Here is a 21,979-nt window from a genome sequence, read left to right as displayed (position 1 = left end):
CTCCTTTGCATTCATGCATTTGCATTACATTACATCATATGCATTAAAGATTGTAATAAGATTCTAATTAATTAAAAAATTATTTCAATAATCTGTAAACCAACCAAAATACACCAAATACGCATACTTACGGTACGAGGAAAAATACTAAGTCAATGGACAAAAGACTGGAAAAGTTGGAACAAATACAAAAGGATATGCAAGAGCAAATACAGTTACAGATGCAAGAACGGCTTGATAAGATGCAGCAAGAGATGAAAGAACAGATGATGGAGACTCAAAGAGAGATGATAAGTCAGTTGTCCCAACTGCTGATTGGAAGAATGGATAAGGGAAAAGGTCCAATGGATAACATGGGAGAAAGTAATGATGACCCCCAATATCCTCCTGGCTTCACTCCTGTTCATATGCAGACACAACCAGAAATTAATTTGCAGAAGCCATCTGTTACAATCAGGCCTCAGCAGTTTCAAGCTGGGGTTTCGGTTCCAATAAATTTTCAAGCTGGTTCAGGTTATAATCCTGGTAATAACTCACATAATCCAATGGTCCCTAATTTGGATGAAGTTGCAAAAGAGGAAAGAGCAAAGGCAGAATCACAAAGGCAGTTAGAAGAACGGTGTAAGTGGCTGGAAGAAAAGGTCAAAGCAATGGAGGGTGGTAACAGACACCCTGGGATTGATGCAAAGGATTTGAGTTTAGTGCCAGACTTAGTATTGCCATACAAGTTCAGGATGCCAGAATTTGAGAAATACAATGGAACGAGTTGTCCTGAAGCCCATATCACTATGTCTTGCAGAAGGATGACAGGGTATGTTCATAATGACCAATTACTGATTCATTGCTTCCAGGATAGTTTGGTGGGAGTAGCTGCTAAATGGTACAATCAATTGAATCGAAACAGAATTAGTTCATGGAGGGACTTAGCACAGGCATTCATGAAGCAATACAGCCATGTGACAGATATAACTCCTGATAGAATTACTCTGCAGAATATGGAGAAAAAATCAAATGAAAGTTTCAAGCAGTATGCTCAGAGATGGAGGGAAATGGCCATTCAAGTTTAGCCACCGCTCTTAGAAAAAGAAACCACAATGCTCTTCATTAATACTTTAAAAGCTCCGTTTATAACGCATATGCTGGGAAGTGCCACGAGAAGTTTTGCAGATGTGGTCATGACAGGAGAAATGATTGAAAATGCTATAAAAAATGGAAGGATAGACGCAGGAGAAAGTACTAAAAAGTCTGTGCCACGGAAGAAGGAGAATGAGGTGAACAATGCGAACCTGGGATACTCGAAGTCTATTACTGTGAGTCAACCAAAGGCAACAACTGCTGGTCAGGGTTCATCACGTCAAGAGTCAGGGACTAGGCAAAATAATGAGAAAATTCAATTTACACCGATTCCTATGACATACAAGGAGTTGTATCAAAGTTTATTCGATGCACATGTGGTGGCACCTTTTTACCTAAAGCCCATACAGCCTCCGTTCCCTAAATGGTATGATGCTAATGCTCAATGTGAATATCACACAGGAATTGTGGGTCATTCGATAGAAAATTGCACCACTTTTAAGAAATTGGTTGAGAGATTTATCCAGATGGGTATTGTGAAATTTGATAATGCGCCCAGCGTTGAAAATCCACTGCCTAATCATACTGATGGTGGGGTGAATGCAATAGAAGGAGGTACTGGAAAAAGAATCAAGAGGGATGTTTCGGAAGTAAAGACTCCTTTGAGACGAGTCTGGAAAGAGATGGTAAGAAAGGGATTGGTTACTTCAAGCATAGAAGGAAATGATAATGGGATGGAAGATTATTGCGACTACCATCATAAAGAGGGACACAGAATCCAGGAATGTGAAGAGTTCAGAACTGTTGTTCAGGGCCTGATGAATAATAAGGAAATGAAGTTTTATGAGGAGATTAATGAGGAGGAATATATATGTGCGCCAGAATCCGCATCAAGCTCAAAAGTCAATTATCCTGTAGTTATTATCTCGCGTCCTAAGAATGAAGTAGGAGTTCAAATGGCGCCAAAGATTATAATTCAGAAGCCCGCAATTTTCTCTTACAAGGATAATAAACAAGTCCCATGGAACTATGAATGTAATGTGACTATTCCGGGAAAGGAGAATTCAGCTAGCCTGTTAAAGGAGGATCAAAATATAGGATCTCATACACGCAGTGGAAGGCGATATGATACCCGAACAGAATTGGTGAAGGAAAGAGAGATGTTGGTTGAGCAAAAAAAAGGAAAAGCAGTCGAGCTCGATGTGCCTGTTAATGAACCAGTGAAAGAAGAAGAAGCTAAGGAATTCTTGAAGTTTATGAAACATAGTGAGTACAGTGTAGTAGAACAATTGCGTAAACAGCCGGCCCGCATATCTATATTGGCTCTACTCCTGAGTTCTGAGGTGCATCGGAGTGCATTAATGAAGGTGCTAAATGAGACATATGTAACCAACGATATTTCTGTCAGCAAGCTGGATCGGTTGGTTAACAACATAAGTACAGATAACTTTTAATGGTGACGAAATTCCACCAGGAGGGATGGGATCTACCAAAGCTTTGCATATAACGACCAGATGTAAATGATACACGCTGCCAGGGGTATTGGTAGATAACGGTTCAGCATTAAATGTGTTGCCTTTGTCCACACTGAATAAGTTACCTGTGGACAGTTCTCATATGAAAGGGTGCCAGAACATAGTACGAGCATTTGATGGCACAGAGAGGAGAATCATGGGGAGAATTGAGGTACCCTTGTTAATTGGCCCAACCACGTATGAAGTAGATTTTCTAGTAATGGATATAAAGCCCTCTTACAACTGTTTGTTGGGAAGACCTTGGATACACTTGGCAGGGGCAGTATCTTCATCATTACATCAAAAACTGAAGTTGGTGTCAGAAGGGCGGTTGATAACAGTAAATGCTGAAGAAGATATTATCGCAGCTGTAAACAGTAATGCACCATATGTAGAAACAGATGAGGAAGCCAGTGAATGTTCTTTCCGGTCTTTGGAATTTGTGAATGCAACATTCGTCACTGAGGGAAGTAGGATTCTGGAGCAAAAAATGTCCAAAACTACGATGATGGGTTTATAGTTGACAGTGGGTCGAGGAGCTATGCCAGGAAAGGGACTTGGAAGATGCCTTCAAGGAAGAATTGCAGTTCCAATGCTGAAAGACAAACATGATCGCTTTGGTTTGGGGTTCAAGCCAGATGCAAGGTAAAGGAAAAAAGAGCTGGAAAGAAGACAAGAAAGACGAAGAGCCCGAGTGAGTGGTGGGGAAATTAAGTGGGAGCCCATGATAATTCCTCATATCTCCAAGTCATTTGTATCAGGTGGCATTATTTATCCCGAACGGGGAATGTTGGAGAAAGAAAGCATGGAAGAAGCATTGGGAAATGTGTACATTAATGCCATATTTGAAGAGACAATTGAAGAGGGGATTTCGTCAAATATTCGTCCATATGAACCTGAGAGTGTTCTAAACAATTAGACTGTTGAAGATCTCCCTGTAGTTTTTAGAGCTTATTCAGAGTAATGTTCGAAACAAACTTGTTGTTTTAAGCCTAAAAACAATAAAGATTTCTTTGTGAAATAGGCTCGTGTTCAAACATCATTATTTCAATGAAGTACATTTTTTGCTATCATTTTGAGTAAATGTTATTCTTCTCATAAGCAATTCTTTCTATCTAAATAATTATCTTAATTCTTTCTTCAATTCATAAATACGTCATACAAAGCAATCAAATTCATTCATTCTTTGTATATTTTTGTACCTTTAATAGGTCCCTAGATATCAATGTCATGAGCGACGTTGTTACTGATTCAGAATCACTATTTGAACAAGACATGTGTTTAGAGGGATCTCAGAACTTTGAAGATGACAGAGACTGTGATTTATCTCTAGATTTGTTAAGGATGGTAGAACAAGAGGAAAAGCAAATTTTGCCTCACAAAGAAACTGTAGACATGGTAACTTTGGAGGAGGGGAAAGTTGTAAAAATTGGAACATGCATAGCTGAAGAAACAAAGCGAGATCTTGTTGAGTTACTTCGGGAATTTAAAGATGTTTTTGCATGGTCGTACCAGGATATGCCTGGTTTAAGCCCTGATATTGCGGTACACTGCCTGCCCATAAGAGAAGATTGTAAGCCAGTACAGCAAAAGCTTCGACGAATGAGACCAGATATTGTCTTAAAGATCAAAGAAGAGGTTAAAAAGCAGTTTGATGCAGGATTCCTTCAGGTGATCAAGTACTCAGAATGGGTAGCCAATGTGGTGCCAGTTCCTAAGAAAGACGGCAAGGTACGAATGTGTGTGGATTATAGAGATCTAAACAAGGCGAGCCCAAAGGACAACTTCCCTGTGCCTCACATTGATACACTAGTGGATAATACAGCTGGTTACTCGTTATTTTCCTTCATGGATGGTTTCTCGGGGTATAATCAGATCAAGATGCATCCTGAAGACATGGGAAAGACTACTTTTATAACCTTGTAGGGTACATTCTGTTACAAGGTGATGCCATTTGGGTTGAAAAATGCTGGAGCGATATATCAAAGAGCCATGGTAACTTTATTTCATGATATGATGCACAAAGAAATTGAAGTGTATGTTGATGATATGATAGCCAAATCTCGAACTGAAGAGGAGCACATCCAAGTGTTGAGAAATTTGTTCATGAGATTGAGGAAATTTCAGTTAAAGCTTAATCCAATAAAGTGCACTTTCGGGGCTAGATCAGGAAAGCTATTGGGCTTTGTGGTCAGTAAGAAAGGAATTGAGATTGATTCAGACAAGGTCCGGGCTATATAGGAGTTGTCTCCACCACGTACCCAAAAAGAAGTTCGAGGTTTCCTTGGAAGATTAAATTACATTGCGCGGTTTATTTCTCAATTAACGGAGAAGTGTGACCCTATATTTCGTCTTCTTAAAAAGCATAATCCAGGGGAATGGGATGATGAATGTCAAAAGGCTTTTGATAAAGTTAAAGAGTATTTGTCAAGCGCTCCAATATTATCACCCCCAAGTTCAGACAAGCTGTTGATATTGTACTTGACCGTGTTCGGTAATTCAATGGGGTGTGTGCTTGGTCAACATGACGAATCAGGAAGAAAAGAAAATGTGATATATTACCTCAGTAAGAAATTCACTGAGTGTGAGTTGAGATATTCGCCAATTGAAAAATTGTGTTGCGCTTTGGTTTGGACAGCACGAAGATTGAGGCAATATATGTTATATCATACAACCTGGCTAATTTCAAAATTGGATCCTTTAAAGTATATGACGGAGTCAAATGCTTTGAATGGAAGGATGGCTAGATGGCAAGTTTTGCTTTCTGAATTTGACATAATCTACACGAGTCAAAAAGCTATAAAGGGGAGTGCAATAGTGGATTTTCTGGCCAGTCGAGCCCAGGAAGATTATGAGCCCTTGAATTTTAACTTCTCGAATGAGGAGATAGTGTATGTAGCAGCTGCTAAGGAAGACAGTGCAAAAGGTCACTATTGGAAATTGAATTTTGACGGAGCCTCAAATGCAATGGGTAATGGAGTTGGGGCAGTTTTGGTATCCCCAGATGGAAAACATTATCCATTTACATGTAAATTGGATTTTGATTGTACAAATAATATGGCAAAATATGAAGCATGTATCATGGGGCTCAGAGCAGCTATAGAACGCAAGATCAAATCGTTGGAAGTATATGGAGATTCTGCATTAGTAATTTACCAACTTCGAGGTGAATGGGAGACAAGAGATTCCAAGCTAATCAATTATAGAAGGCTGGTGTTGGGGTTAGTAGAGGAATTTGATGATATTACTTTTAATTATCTCCCACGTGAAGAAAACCAGATGGCAGATGCCTTGGCTACTTTGGCTTCCATGATCAAAGTAAGCCAACAAGAGGATGTGAAGCCTATTCAGATGAGTATTTATGAAGCCCCGTCTTATTGTTATAATATAGAGGAAGAAGAAAAGGATGATCATCCTTGGTATCAGGATATATTGCGGTATGTAAGAAATCGTGAGTATCCAGATCAAGCTACGGAAAATGATAAAAGAACGTTGAGAAGGCTTGCTTGCGATTATGTTTTAGATGGAGAAATCTTATACAAAAGAAGAAAAGATCAGGTACTTTTGAGATGCGTGGATGCTGTGGAGTCTAAGAAAATTTTGGAAGAAGTGCACGAAGGGGTTTGTGGAACTCACGCCAATGGGTTCACAATGGCCAGACAAATTATGCGGTTTGGATATTATTGGTCTACCATGGAAGGGGACTGCATCAATTATGCTAAGAAATGTCACAAATGTCAAATTTATGGTGATAAAATTCATGTACCTCATTCACCCTTACATGTCATGACTTCTCCATGGCCATTTTCCATGTGGGGCATGGATGTCATAGGGCCAATTTCACCTAAGGCTTCAAATGGGCATCGTTTCATTTTTGTGGTCATTGATTATTTTACCAAATGGGTGGAAGCTGCTTCGTACGCCAGTGTAACTAAATCGGCAGTCAGTAGATTTTTAAAGAAGGAAATTATATGTCGATACGGAATGCCTGAGAAAATTATATCTGATAATGCACTGAATTTGAACAATAGTACAATAGCAGAGGTCTGTAGTCAGTTTAAAATCAGACATCATAACTCGTCACCATATCATCCGAAGATGAATGGGGCAGTGGAAGCAGCTAACAAAAATATCAAGAAGATTGTGGGGAAAATGACCGAAACTTACAGAGATTGGCATGAAAAGTTGCCATTTGCTCTTTATGCTTATCGAACATCTGTCAGAACTTCTACTGGGGCAACACCGTTCTCATTGGTCTATGGAATGGAAGTAGTTCTGCCTATTGAAGTGGAGATACCTTTTCTTCGAGTTTTGTTAGAAGTGAAGTTAGATGAAGCAGAATGGATACAGTCTCGTTATGATCAGTTGAATTTGATTGAAGAAAAAAGGCTAAAAGCTATTCAGCATGGACAGATGTATCAAAAAAGAATGATGCGAGCTTATGACAAAAAGATTCACCCAAGAGAGTTTCATGAGGGAGATTTGGTTTTGAAGAAAATTCTCCCCATACAAAAAGACTTCAGAGGTAAATGGATGCCGAATTGGGAGGGGCCCTATGTGGTGAAGAAAGCTTTCTCTGGTGGTACTTTAATACTGGCTGAAATGGATGAAAGAAATTTATCTAATCCAGTGAACTCAGATGCAGTCAAAAAGTACTACACTTGACAAGGGAGGGAAGCCAAAGTGAAAACCCGTAAAGGGCGCTTTGGGGCTTTCAAAAAAAAAGAGGCTAAAGTGAAAACCCGCAAAGGGCACTTTGAGACCCAATAACAACAACAACAACAACAATAATAATAATAATAATAATAATAATAATAATAATAATAATAAAGAGAGGCCAAGGTGAAAACCCGCAAAGGGCGCCTTGTGACCAAAGGGGATTTGAGTTGAAAACCCGAAAAGGGCAGTTCAAATATGGATCCAAAGTATGGGGGCTGTGATCTTGATATACTTGAATTAACCATGAAAGGGATATGTTGCATCTTGGGGCATTAACAAAGTGCTTTTGATCTCTTAAACACATATTGAGTTTGAATTGGTCTTCAAGAAGTTTGTACAGAGAAGCTCAGGTTGCGATAACAAGGGTACCTAATATTCATCTTCAGTAAAGTGGTCATCTTTATCTTTCTTTTTCCAGATACACATTTCCAAATTAATGGCCAATGTTGTTCTTTTTGATAATTGACTTTGAATTCAAGATTAATTTCCATTCTTGTTCATTATCACGAGTTGATTGCAAGCATGTTGCATTGGCATAATGATGAATAAACTAGTGATGTTTTCACAAAAGAAGTTTTGCATATTACTCTAGGAGTTTCTAGATAAATACAAGAATTTGAAGTAGAATAATTGTTTAGAACATGCCCAAGTTCAAGGATAAATTTGAATAAATCGCCTTTTGAGATCTCTGTTCAAATGATGACAGTATTTTTCTCGAGGAGAAAGAAACGACATTTTGTATTCATACAAAGAGCAAAAATACACATTTTGCTATAACACCTGAGGAGTGAGGTAGCAAATTGATGAGAGAAAGATTCAACTAGGAGTTGCAAAGTTTTGTCTCAAAAAGAATAGTAGAAGGGATATGGGAATTACAATGGGGCAAGCTCGCCAGACATGATAAGTTTTTTCTTTGGGATACTTCTTCAAGAGGATGTAGAATATTAATGAACAATGAATGACGATACCCTAATTTGTTAAAATGGAATCATCCTCATTTTTTGCATATATTATGCATACCACATTTAGTTAGGAGCATTGAGTCATTTCGATCATAGCATCCTAATTATTTGGCATAAGCATGTGCATATAAAATAAAGTCTACAGGATAGGTCCCCCAGAGAGCAATATAACAATATTGGTAGAGAATGGAAGATCTTATCTCCCTGAAGTTGCAGCGGAGCAGATCTCCATAGATGATGAATCTTATCTCCATGTATCAGCAATGGAGTAGATTTTACTACCAAGCCTCATCTCTCTGAGGTAGCAAGGAAGCGGACTAAGAATTGAAGATTTTATCTCCCTGAGATTGCAGCGGAGCAGATCTTCGCAGATGGTGAATCTTATCTCCATGTATCGGCGATGGAGCAGATTTTAGTCACTGACCTTATTTCTCTGAGGTAGCAAGAGAGCAGGTTGAAGAATGAGTCTTATCTTCCTGAGGTAGCAAGGAAGCAGATTGAGAATTGAAGATTTTATCTCCCTGAAGTTGCGGCGGAGCAGATCTTCATAGATGGAATCTTATCTCCACGTATCGGCAAGGGAGCAGATTTCACCACCAAGCCTTATCTCTCTGAGGTAGCAAGAGAGCAGGTTGAAGAATGAGTCTTATTTTCCTGAAGTAGCAAGGAAGCAGACTGAGAATTGAAGATCTTATCTCCATGTATCGGCAATGGAACAGATTTTACTTACCAAGCCTTATCTCTCGGACGTAGTAAGAGAGAAGTTTGAAGAATGAATTTTATCTTCCTGAGGTAGCAAGGAAGTAGACTAAAAATTGAAGATTTTATCTCCCTGAAGTTGCAGTAGAGCAGATCTTCGTAGATGATAAATCTTATCTCCATGTATTGGCAATGGAGCAGATTTAAGCCTTAAGAGCAGGTTGAAGATTGAAGTCTTATCTTCTTGAGGTAGCAAGGAAGCAGACTGAAGACTGAAGATTGAAGGTTGGAAGAGGCGAATCTTATATCCATGTACTGGCAATGGAGCAGATTTAAACCTCAAAGCCTCATCTCTCTGAGGTAGCAAGAGAGCAGGTTGAAGAATGAGTCTTATCTTCTTGAGATAGCAAGGAAATAGACTGAAATTTGAAGATCTTATTTCACTAAGACAGTAGCGGAGCAGATTGAAGATGGTGAATCTTATCTCCATGTATTGGCAATGGAGCAGATTTTACCACCAAGCCTTATCTCTCTGACGTAGCAAGAGAGCAACGGAGCAGATTTTCGTAGAAGATGAATCTCATCTCCATGTATCGGCAATGGAGCGGATTTGAGCCACCGATCCTATTTCCTTAAAATGGCAGTCAAGATTCAGCAAAATCGGGCAAAATTGGCCCTATTTGAAGTCTTTACTCTATTCTCGTTACATGACAATAAGCAAAGAGGAGCAGCTGTAATAGGACCATTTTGCCCGGGCCATTTACAAAACACCTAACCCAATTAAACAAATACCCCAAAACCCTTTACATAAAATTAAAACCCAATTCTAATAAATTCATTTTCTAACCAAATACCCCAAAATTTTAGCCCCAATTACATAACAGATGCCCAAATTCTAAGTCCCCAAACCCAATAAGAATTAGCCCTAAAACTCGAGGCCCAATACACCCAAAATTCTCAGCAGCACTAGGAGCTTCTGGAATGTACCAGAATAGGCCAAAAATTGGAACTCCCACGAGTGATTCCTCGCGCGCACACCTCTACTGTACGGCCAAATCTGCACAAAGAATATACCAGAAGGGATTACTAACAGAATACAGCTAATTATGTAATTATTTTATTGTATTTTAGAATACAACTTCATTTTGTGAAGGCAATTGTAGAAGAATCCAAGAATCATTATTATAGATGAAGTATAGGATAGGAGAGGTGGGGTTTGGCAATAAACATTAAAGATTCCCTAGTGTATTCCTTTCAACATTACATTTATCCTAATTTTTGTTTTATCTTGAGACTCTCATCCCATATCAAATTATTATTATTATTTTTACTTCTATTTAAGGTAGTTATGTAGCACTTTCAAAAGGCATCAGGTGGATGCTTGAATACAGTTATCTATCTCTTATTCATCAGACTATCCTCAGTTGCTTAGGTTTTTAAACTAATCACTTATCGAGAGATCACCTGTTAATAGAAGAGTGTCCCCTTTTATCAAGCTATCTGCTTACCATGGTCTAGTCATTCGCTTCTTAGTGTGAAAACTCTCTTCAGGGAATATTGAAACCCACCTGAGCATAACAACCTCATATGCCCGTAAAAGGAATAACAGAATAGAGCCCACCATGCATGTCCTTTATGTACTCCATGATGGTAACCACCCTACCATTTCATCACTTTCAGGGGTATATCTTATAAATACCTTCCAAGACGACGAGAAAGGGATCTTCCCTATTAGCAATCTTTAACAATTACCCTTAGCCTTCACATCAACCATCTTCCTTCTCTTATCTTTCTCCGGCTCTCCACCTATTTAGGTGAAATCGATCCCCTTTCCACGACTATTTTCCTCTCCTTAATTTTTCCCTTGTTGAGACTTATATAAAAAATTCTATATCTTTATAAAGCCATATTATTTTGAAAATTCTATACTAATTAGTTATGCAATATTAAGCTTTGATTTACATAATATAAAAATTTTAAATTTTTTACATCAAACACATACTAAATATGAGTACTACTACCAAATATAAATATATTCGTTTTTTTATATAATGTGACAGAAATATGATCTTATCTTAAAAACTGTAAAACTTGAAAAAACTGTGTTATACCCTTACCCCAATTGGGACACGTGGCAACACAAGAACCAACTAGGTCTAGATGGTCACTCAATGACCGACTATTCACGTGCATCGTACCCCCCGGCAAGAGGGGTCATCTGCCCTTAATCACCCGATTTGAATCATGTTAAGATATTTGTTATTAACGGGTGCATTCTCCTCGAAAGGGGACCATTTGGGAACCCTCACTTGCCTATAAATACCCTTAATGCACAACATAGAAGGGGCTCTCTCCTTTCCTCCCAAAAAATCCTAAGAGGTTATGTCCTCTCCATTTTCTTTACTTTTCTATCTCTCAATCCCGACGTGGGTGAACTGACTCCCCTCAGCACCAACCTCTCTCCTTTTTCTTTGCCTTGGTAAGCTGAGCGTGGACCAAGCACCAAGTACATCTTTTTACCATCTCTCGACAATATTAAAAAGGTAAAATAGTTCTCAAATCTCTAATAAATCCAATAACTCAAAACTCCCCATTCAATAGCGGCCATCAACGCCACCATTATTATTATTCTCATTATAAACAAATCATTTTGTCCTACCTGAAAAACTTCAGCTTTATCAGACTTCTTCGATGTTTTCTTTTAATATTATATTTATGTATAATGGTTATAACAAAAGCCTCCATAAAAACCCATATTTTTTCTCTTTTATGTACAATTATTCTCTTGATTTTCATGTTATATTTTCATTTTCATTAAGGCCCCCATTTTCCTCTTCCTTTTCCTTTCTTTTTATTTTTTTTGTGTGGGAGTAGGACCACTGTAAGGCTTCCCCTATATGCAGGAGTAGGACATTCGTTACTCTCTACATAATTTCGGTTTGCGAGAGCCAATGGTAGTGCGATTGACATATAATACCTCATTTTGTTAAATATGACTCTTATTTTCAGTCAAATTTGAGAAATAATCATTCAGTTAAACTCTGTTTATTTGTTTCAATCAAACACTGATTAGTTTAGATTATTTTATTATTATTTGACCTATGAATTTAAAATATAAATAGGCTCTTTTACAACCTTAGAAAATACACCCATTAGATATTAGAACTCATAACACATTTAAAGAATTTTGTGTTTACGTTTTGATGGTTCTTTGTTTTCGGGTTTTCGGGGTTTAGTTTTTATCTCCATCTTTTGTACTCTTCATTCTTTTGTCATTATAGTAAAATTATTTTTGCCCGTGGTTTTTTATCCTATTTGGAGGGGTTTTTCCACGTTAAATTTTTGTGTTCAATTTCTCAATTTATTCCGCTATTTTTTTTACTTGTTGCTTAATCGGGTCGATCCTAATAAGTAGTATCAGAGCTAGCTCAATTTTCATAGATCAACTCATTCAAAGATGACAATAACAATGTTTGAAATTGAGAAGTTCGATGGTGAGACCAATTTCAATCTGTGGCAAGTTCGAATGATGACAATTCTAGTTCAATCCGGCTTGAAAAAGGTTGTTACAAGGAAAAAGCCTGAGAATCTAAATAAAACAGAATGGGAAGAGCTTGATGAAAAGGCTTTGTTTGCAATCCAATTGTGCCTCGCGAATACGGTATTGCAGGAGGTATTGATGGAGAAAACCTCATCCGCATTGTGGAAAAGGTTAGAAACTCTTTATGCGACTAAGTCTTTGGCTAACCGTTTAGTGTTGAAACAACGTCTATTTACGTTTCGCATGAACGAAGGTGAGCTTCTTAGAGATCATATCAGTCAATTCATTACTCTTTTAAATGATTTAAAGAATGTTGAGGTTCATATTGATGATGAAGATTAGGCTATGCTATTATTGTGCTTTTTTACCCCTTTCATACAAGTTTTTCAGGGAGACCCTAATTTTTGGCAGAGACAAACTCTCATTCGAAGATGTGAAGGGTCATTTGTTGAGTAGAGACAAACTCGACAATGAGTTTCATTTGGATAGCAAGGCAGATAGGCAAGCTTCCATTTTGGTAGCATCAAAGACACGAGACAAAATGGTTTGCTATTGTAGAAAGTTCACGTTAAAGCAGATTGTTATAAACTGCGAAATAAAAGAGCTACTGAGAGTAACGAGGAAGATGTAGCTGATGCTAATTTGGCCTATGAAAACGGTGATGATTTCTTGTTAGTGTCAACAAGCGATAAATCCAAGCTTACATCCGAGTGGATCCTAGATTCGGGTGTTCTTTCCACATGTGTCCCAATAGAGGATAGTTCTCTATATACAGTTCGGTTGAAGGTGAAGTTATACGCATAGGAAACGATTCACCTAGTAAGTTAATTGGTATTGGTACTGTTAAAATTAAGATACACGATGGGGCGATTATGACACTCTCAGATGCTTGTATGTACCTGATATACGAAAGAATCTCATCTTATTGAGTATTTTATACTTGAAAGGATGCAGAATCAACATCAAGTTGAGTGGCATTAAAGTATCTCGTGGAGCTCTCATTTTGTTAAAAGGTAAAAGAACCGACAATCTTTATATTCTGGAAGATTTTATAGTGACCGGTGAAATTGGACGTCCCTCGTCCGTTATGGAGTCGAAGTCAACTTATTTGGAGTGGAGGCAACTTGGTCATAGGAGGGAAAAAGGTATGACCGTTTCGTTAAAGAGAAGTTCTCTTTTAGATACAGGTTTTGAAAAGTTAGGGCACTGTGTTTGTGAAAATCAGACTCGGGTTAGTTTTGATTTGGTAGTGTACAAGTCGAAGGTTAGAAGTCTTCCAGTTTCTAAGCACAAATTCGACTCAGTTAACTCCTTGCATAGTTCAAGATAGGCTCGTGGCGGGCTTAAGCAAAGATGGCATTGTGGAAATATGAGTCAATGTAGAGATTTGTTAAATATGACTCCTATTTTCAGTCAAATTTGAGAAATAATCTTTCAGTTAAACTCTGTTTATTTGTTTCAATCAAACATTGATTAGTTTAGATTATTTTATTATTATTTGACCTACGAATTTAGCCGATAAATAGGCTTTTTTTCAACCTTAGAAAATACACCATTAGATATTAGAACTCATAATACATTTAGAGAATTTTGTGTTTACATTTTGAAGGTTCTTTGTTTTCTGGATTTCGGGGTTTAGTTTTTGTACTCTTCGTTCTTTTGCCATTATAGTAAAATTATCTTTGCCCGTGATTTTTTATCCTCTTTGGAGAGGTTTTCCCATGTTAAATTTGTGTGTTCAATTTCTCAAGTTATTCCACTATTTTTTTTACTTATTGCTTAATCGGGTCGATCCTAACACATTTAAACCTCCATTTGTGTGCGAGAGCAACGATCAACCTCCAAATTGGGTTAACAAATAAATTTTATAACTATAGTATGCACACACTTAACACTTATTCAATTTTTACTCGTCAAAGGCTAAGGCCAAAAGTTATGTTCGCTACAATTATTTATAAGATGGATAGTCTTCCCGCTCATATTTCAATGAATACTTTGCACATTTTAAATCAGCAACATATAGTTCATACATTTTACATTTGATATCACTAGTAAACAATTTACACACCTCTTACATTTTATATTGCCAACAGATGGCCTAAACCTCTTATATTTTACATTTCCAATGATTGTATCCTTGGTATATATATGATAGATCTCCACTACATAACTCCAGATCATTCAATCAACAATTACACCACTTGAATATACATTATACATTCTCGGATTGTCAACTCGATAGGCCTACCACTCGCTAAAATTTAACAACGAATAAAAGTACCATCCGTCAATGCATTATTAAAAAAAAGGGTAGGCATAAATTTCAATAGCTTCACAAGGCATTTTATATACTAGATCGTCAGGTCAACACGCCAAACTACAAAGCAAAGTCTTAGGGATTTTTTCCTCTTTTCACCGTTCAATCATCGAAAGCATTTCTCCATACTCTCTCCTCTCACTTCCAAATTGCCACTTGCTACCTTTTTTACAGTAACTATCATCTGTGGAAGTAGCTTACATATGGTTTCGAGGTAGGCCACTTTCTAACCTACTTTTCGACTAGGAGTGTTGGAAAAATTTTGATTTAAAAAGGGTTTTCTGTCACAACATAAAATTAAAATTTTGAAAACTGACTCAATCTGTGATATTTATAGTAATAAAATTTTCTCAAAAAGTATTTGTGCTTTGAGCAGGACGGGTCCTAGACGTTCGCAGCTTTCAACTGAATTGTCTTCTCAGCTATTCTTGTACAATGAATCGCTTCGAGTGTAGGCTCAAACATTCATGAATCAAATACAGAACCAGAAACAATCTATTGCTTTTAAAAGGAAAGTAATTTTCTCTCAATAGAATTCAGTAGAATTGTTATTCTTAGAAAATAGAATTTATACTTAGGAAGTAATTTTTTTACTATTTTCGGATAAAATAAAAATATCTCAAAGTTGTGTCAAATAATACTTATTTGATATAAAAACTAGTTTCCTAGTTTATCTAGAAGAAGGGGGTGACACACCTTAGTTAAATATACCAGGGTTGCTGCCCCTCATATTTATATGAAAGGTTTTAGGCTTCTCTTGTATTGGGTCGAATTATATGTGATTCTTGGACTTTTAACCCAACACCTTATTGTTTAATCCAACCAATACATGTTTCTCTATTTCCCAAAATAAATATTATTTTTCTAAATTAATTTACCAATTAAATAGTTTTCTCAACCCAATTCTAATTTCGTTAAAATCATGACAAGCTTATCGTTAAAATCATAACAAGCTTATCTTAAAAGAATCACTGCGAAAATATATTTAATTTCCATATTCAACGGATTCACAATGACTAATTAATTTAATACTATTTTTGAATTTCAATTATTTGATTTAAATAATAATTTGAAAAACTTGAATTAACTTTTAAGTCATTTCCATGCTTGGAAAAAACATATTCATTTTCGAATGTAACCCATTTCACTAACTTTATCATTTCCATCAATTTATGTTCATTTGATTTTATATGCAACTCATTTATGGTTTCAAAGAGCTAGTAGATAGACCACTTGGTAACATGCAACCAGGGATAAAATATGTAAGCAAGTCCATGGTCATGGTATATGAAAGTTATGAAAGTCCGTACGATTTAATTGATAAGTTTGCCAAGAATGAGCTATCTGTTTATACAAGTCCGTATGTGCAAGATAAGACAGTTTGTTAGGACTATATTACGAGTTTGATTCCATATTAGGGAATTCGTTATTAAGTATCTGCCCATATGTTATTTATTGCTAAAGGTGGACCGCTATGAATGGGGTATTTATTGATGATCCGCCAGATTTGTTAGTTGGATATCATGAGTTGATTTTCTTATTAATTTGAAATGGGGGTTTTCCTTATGAATCCACCAGTATGTCTCGTAAAGCATAAATTCGAAGATTTGAGTCTGAAACAGGAATCCGTGAGGACCATGAGACAAATTTGAGTCTATTAGGACAAGCCACTAATAACAGTCTACAACAAGGTCTATACACCTAGATTGTCTTATTTGGATTCTTGTATATATATTAGTGCAAGATGCATTATGGTTTTCTTTCAGACATCTGCAAGTAAGAATCCGTAAAGATTTTCTCTCAAAAAAATAGTTGCATATGGGTTTGCCAAGACAACTAATGAAGAATATGTAGGGATAATCCGCCAAGCTTTCAAACATTTATTTGAATTCTTATATTACATTTGTGAAGTCTCATCAATGAGAGCTCTTTATGTGCAAGGTTGTGCAAGTATTTAAGCGATGGTATCTTTGAGGATAATATACCAAGTACAAAAGAGCCAGATTGTGCGACGTAAATACTACGCCAGTGAGATTGGTGAACCATCGTAGTGTAGACAGTCAGTATTTAATTCAAAACCATAAAGTGCCAGTTTATTTGCATGCTGCTAATACGAGGTATGGATAAGTCACTAAGTTCATTTGAACTTACTTTTGTGACATTATGTATTGCAGGTAGTAAAGGAATTTGATAGTTCATGGAGGGACCAGACCCTAGTAGTTGTACTTCCTAGTCGTAATATGCATACAACGGGATGACCTAGAGGCAGAGTCTCAAGGTTTGAGTCTTATTTATAACTAGTTTTAATAAGAATATTATTTCCAAACTAAGTAATATTCGGTATGTTTAAACTACTTTGTAAAATATTTTATAACTTAAGTTAAAGTTGTATAATTAAAATAAATTCATATGGTGTGATCAATTAGGTAATTGTATTTTAATAGCTACATTAAGTTAGAATGTCGAGATTTACATTAAAGAATGTGTTAGTAAATTTTCGATTATGAAGTGTAGCACCCTGTAGTCCAGATCCAACTATTGGGTTGAGTATGGGTGTTACAATTTACCCATTTCTTGGGCTATGAATTCTACTATTTTGAATGATGTTACATGCTGCAGAAGTCGTATATCCAATGCACCAGCTTTCGATTCCTTATCTATTTGAACTCAGGATTTTACTTACATCAAAATATACGAATCACACATACATAGTCCATCATCTACTCAGGATTAAGGTACTTCACACTATGAACGTCACAAATGAATAAATCCATTAACAAATTCAAGATCTATTCTACTTGGATCCTATCCAATGTATTGTCAGTTCAGTCAGTCACATCTATGTCTCTATCATCTAGGAGTCATCCACTCCAATGCTTAAGAAAAAACATCTCTCCAATTGGACTTGATAGACGACATATTAATCTTTCAATGGGTTTGCAAATTTCCAATTAGACTATGAACATGTTTAGTTTCATCTACTAATATAACTTGTCTTTTCATATTACGATCCGACCTCGTAATACCTCTTAATATTAGTTAAACCTTAGATAACTAGTGAGCCAATATTTGCTTCCATTTTGTTTTGCATGTTAAAATCATTGACAACAATATACAAATGGTATTAATGTAATTTATAGATATACACTTACCCTGATTGGGACATATGGCAACACGAGAACCAATGGAGTCTAGATGGTCACTCAATGACTGACTATCCGTGTGCATCATACCCCCTCCCCCCAATGGGAGGGATCGTCCATCCTTAACCACCCAGTTGAATCCACTGTTAAGCCATCCACTATTAACATATGCACTTGATTGAAAAGAGGATCATCTGGGAACCCTCTCTTGCCTATAAATACACCCAAAGCACAATATAGATGGGCCTATTTTCTTTCCTCCCAACAAATCCTAAGGGGTTAAATCCTCTCCATTTTCTTTACTTTTCCAACTCTTGATCCTGGTGTGAGTGAATCTATACTCCTCAATATTAAACTCCTCTCCTCTTTTTCCACCTTCATTGATATTATGTATCAACACACCAAAAATGAGATAGGACATTGATGTGAATTATGGTTAGGTACTATAATTGTAACAACATATAAAACAATGAAGCTTCCACTGGTCCAGAAAATGCTAACAATAAACAATAATACAATTGATTGTGGTTACTGTCAAGTTTCTGAAAACTACTCTCTTTTAAAGTTTCATTTATTTATTATTTTATTTTATTAAGATTTCGTATTAATATATTTTTATTTGAAAATTCTCAAATCTTTTACATGACGCATATTTTCGGGCAAGGATTTTATTTTACTTAAAAGTATCTTATTATGTTTTATAATATAAAAATCCTTTTACTTAAATTGTGACAGCCCTAGTGTGACCCCAGTCAGAAAGTGGTTTCGGGACCACAAAACCGAGTCATAAAAATAATTAATTGCTATATTCTATGCTTATTATATGTGTACATGCATATGTGGAGGTTTCATTCCCTAATTTTGCCAATTTCATGAGAAATTATTGAATAGGGATCAATATGAGACATGGTGAAATATGATAGGCTAATTTAAAATGGTCTATTAGTGCATGTACCAAAAAGGGTGGTTTTGCATGTCAATTTACCCAAAAGAAGTAGAGTGGCCGGCCAAGGGGTGATGGAGCTCCACTTATTCTAATTTAATATGTTTTGTTTAGTTAACAATTAAAATAAAAAGGAATTAAAAAAGGAAAAAGGTGAATAAAATAAGGAGGGAAGAGGGAGTGTTCATCTTTTTTTTTCTTGGCAATTGCCGTGAGTGAGGAGAAGGAAGGGAGACTTGGTTATTTGATTTTGGCTTGGAAGATGGCTAGAATGAGGTATGTATTGAATGATTCTTGAAAATCTATGCATGTTTGAGATGGTTAGTTCCAATTCTACTTATCCTATAGATTAGACTTAGGATTTTTGGGGTTGAAATTCGGCCAAGAAGTTTGAAACTCTTAGTAGATGTGTTAATGTCATTAAAATGGATAATAATGTAGGAGATGGTGAGTGGTTAATTTCTTTTAACTTGAAAGTTGAGGTTAAAATGGGTTAAGTGATTGCCGAATCTACTTTAGGGGTGGAGGATTGTGTTCATGTTATATTGAATAGGTAGAGGTTGTAATGAGGTTGAAATTGTTGAATTGTTAGTTGGGTAACAAATGAAGCAATCGGCTATATGGGATAAAAATGAGATGTTCATTTTAGTTGTTGTTTTATTTTTTGTGAGAAATGGGTCAAGTGTTCATGAGATGAAATGTTGTGATTTGAGGAATTATAGGTGATAGTATAGATATACATATTCGGCCATCACTTGGGAGCTTATGTGATGTTGAGTATAAAATTAGCAAGGTGATTGCCGAATGTCCAAGTATGCATATGCATGTGTGATTAGATTATTGAAAGTATGGTAATTGCATAAGGTTATTAGCCGAATATCTAAGAACACAAGGTAGCAAGATAAAAATTTTACCATGCCATTCCGTATGTCATAAAATCATTAAAATGTGAATACCAATATATGTAGCAAAGCGGTTGAATGAGTTAATTTATTTGTTTAAGCTCAAGATCCTAAAGGAGAGGCGTCCAACAAGGGGAAATCGAAGATCATCGAGTAGTCGACTTGGAGTTATTTTACCCAACACAAGGTAAGTCATTAAGCATATATTTGGTATTGATTTAAATAGTCATAATGTCTATGTAATTATGTCGAATGAAATGATAAATATATATACACGTATGCATGGGGTGATGAAAGTATTGAATGAAAAAGAAAAGAGGTGAGGTGTATTGAGATGTTGATTTCGGCACTAAGTGTGCGGGTATAAACAATTATGATCATGAGATTGGCACTAAATGTGCGGGTTTAAATTGCATAGCACTAAGTGTGCAAGTTTGATTATATAGCACTAAGTGTTCAAGTTTGATTATGTAAGCACTAAGTGTGCGAGTTTGATTATATAACACTAAGTGTGCGGACTTACTATATGTTTTTGAAGCACTATTGACACTAAGTGTGCGACCTTATTGAGTTGGTCACGGATAGCGGACGAGTAAGTGTCTTGAGTTCGTGGCTAATAGACGTTATGTTTATATTTGGAATTCTTGCTTGATAAGTTTTGAACCTATGTGATAATTATACTTGAAGTGACGTACATGAGATTCATCGTGGAATAGAGGGAATGTTATTTAGTTGCATGAATGTAACGAGAATGAAAACATCCATGGAAAATGCCTCAAATACCATGTTGAGTAGCATATGAAAAATTGATGTAGTACTTTGTATGATATTGAGCCGAAAGGTCTAAGGAACCATGGCATAGTTGGTATGGGTGGAGAGAATTAACCCCTTTTCACTTGTTTTCTCATGTGATAATTTATTAATGGATGATTATGTAATGCTTATGACTTACTGAGTTATATACTCACTCGGTGTTTGCTTGTCACCTACTTTAGGTTTCTTGGACTCGTCTTTTTGCATGCTTGGGACCGTCATCGAAGTCATCACACCAGCTAGCAAGTTTTGGTACTTTCTTCTTAGTCGGTCTAGGAGAACATTTCGGCATGTATAGGCTATTATGTTGTGTTTGAACTTTGGTATGTAAACTTTCAGCCATGCGAAAATGGCATAAATGTTAATTTGGACTTTGGGTCCTATGATATTTAGTTATAAATCTTAGTAAATGGGTTTTATAATGTGATCATGACTGATATTGGGCCAATTCGGTTTTGGTTGAATAATAGTTGAGGCCTATTCGATTTTTATGCCATATGTCATGGTTGATTATTTTTGGTGTTAAAATTCATGATATGGCAATAGTGTAGTAGGGAGATGTTTGACAATGATTAGCCTTTGGCATGGCTAGTCATGATCATAATTTGTGATATGTATGATGAATTATTAGTTAGATCAAGGAGAAATCACGAAATAGGCATAGTTGCTTTAGTAACAGATGCTGGCAGCAGCAGTGATGTGAGATTGAAAAATCACTAAAAATAGTAGGGATGGAATTAAATAATGAATAAATTATGTAATCGAAGCTCGATGAGTCTATTTTCATATGGAAGAAACGAAACGACCATATGAGCTGTATGTTAGGAGATAATTAAACTCTTGTGAAACAGGGCCAGAGCGATTTCTGGATCCCCTGTTCCGACTTTAGAAATTCACCATAAATTAATCAGAGACAATTAGAAGTCATGCCTTATATGTATAGATTCCCTTTTGAGTCTAGTTCCGGGGAAAATTTACGGAACTGGATTTCGAGTTTCAGAACTCAAGATATGATTTTTAAAGTGACTAGTACGCAGATTGGCAGCTTGTCTGGGAAATTTTTAATAAGTGGTTTGAAGTCTGTTAACACCTCGTGTTCGACTCTGGCGACGGTCTCAGGTTCGGGGTGTTACATAAATAGCTTAATATTTTGGTCGTTGTCTATAGGGAAAATGTGAATAAAAATCTAAAGTCAAGATACTTGTTGAACAAACTTTTTTATTAACAAAATAAAGGGAATCTAAAGTCAAGATGCTTGATGCATTTGTTTACAATTAATTCCGTTTTTATTAATTAACTGATTGTATTTTTTTATAAAAAATAAATAAATTTAAAAGTAATTTTTAAAAATA

The 21,979-nt window shown here is 36.2% G+C and overlaps 1 protein-coding gene across 1 annotated transcript; it reads left to right on the top strand.

The window, feature by feature from the left end:
• Nucleotides 1-1,136: 1,136 nt before the first annotated feature.
• On the top strand, nt 1,137-3,108 carry LOC107894418 (uncharacterized). The gene is made up of 2 exons (XM_016819695.1): nt 1,137-2,511; nt 2,612-3,108. Exons 1-2 carry the CDS (start codon nt 1,137-1,139, stop codon nt 3,106-3,108), a joined length of 1,872 nt encoding a protein of 623 aa, XP_016675184.1.
• Nucleotides 3,109-21,979: the final 18,871 nt, after the last annotated feature.

The sequence above is a fragment of the Gossypium hirsutum genome, chromosome A13 (assembly GCF_007990345.1).
Source record: "Gossypium hirsutum isolate 1008001.06 chromosome A13, Gossypium_hirsutum_v2.1, whole genome shotgun sequence".
Taxonomy (NCBI): Eukaryota; Viridiplantae; Streptophyta; class Magnoliopsida; order Malvales; family Malvaceae; genus Gossypium; species Gossypium hirsutum.
This window is presented reverse-complemented; position numbering and strand designations above follow the sequence as displayed.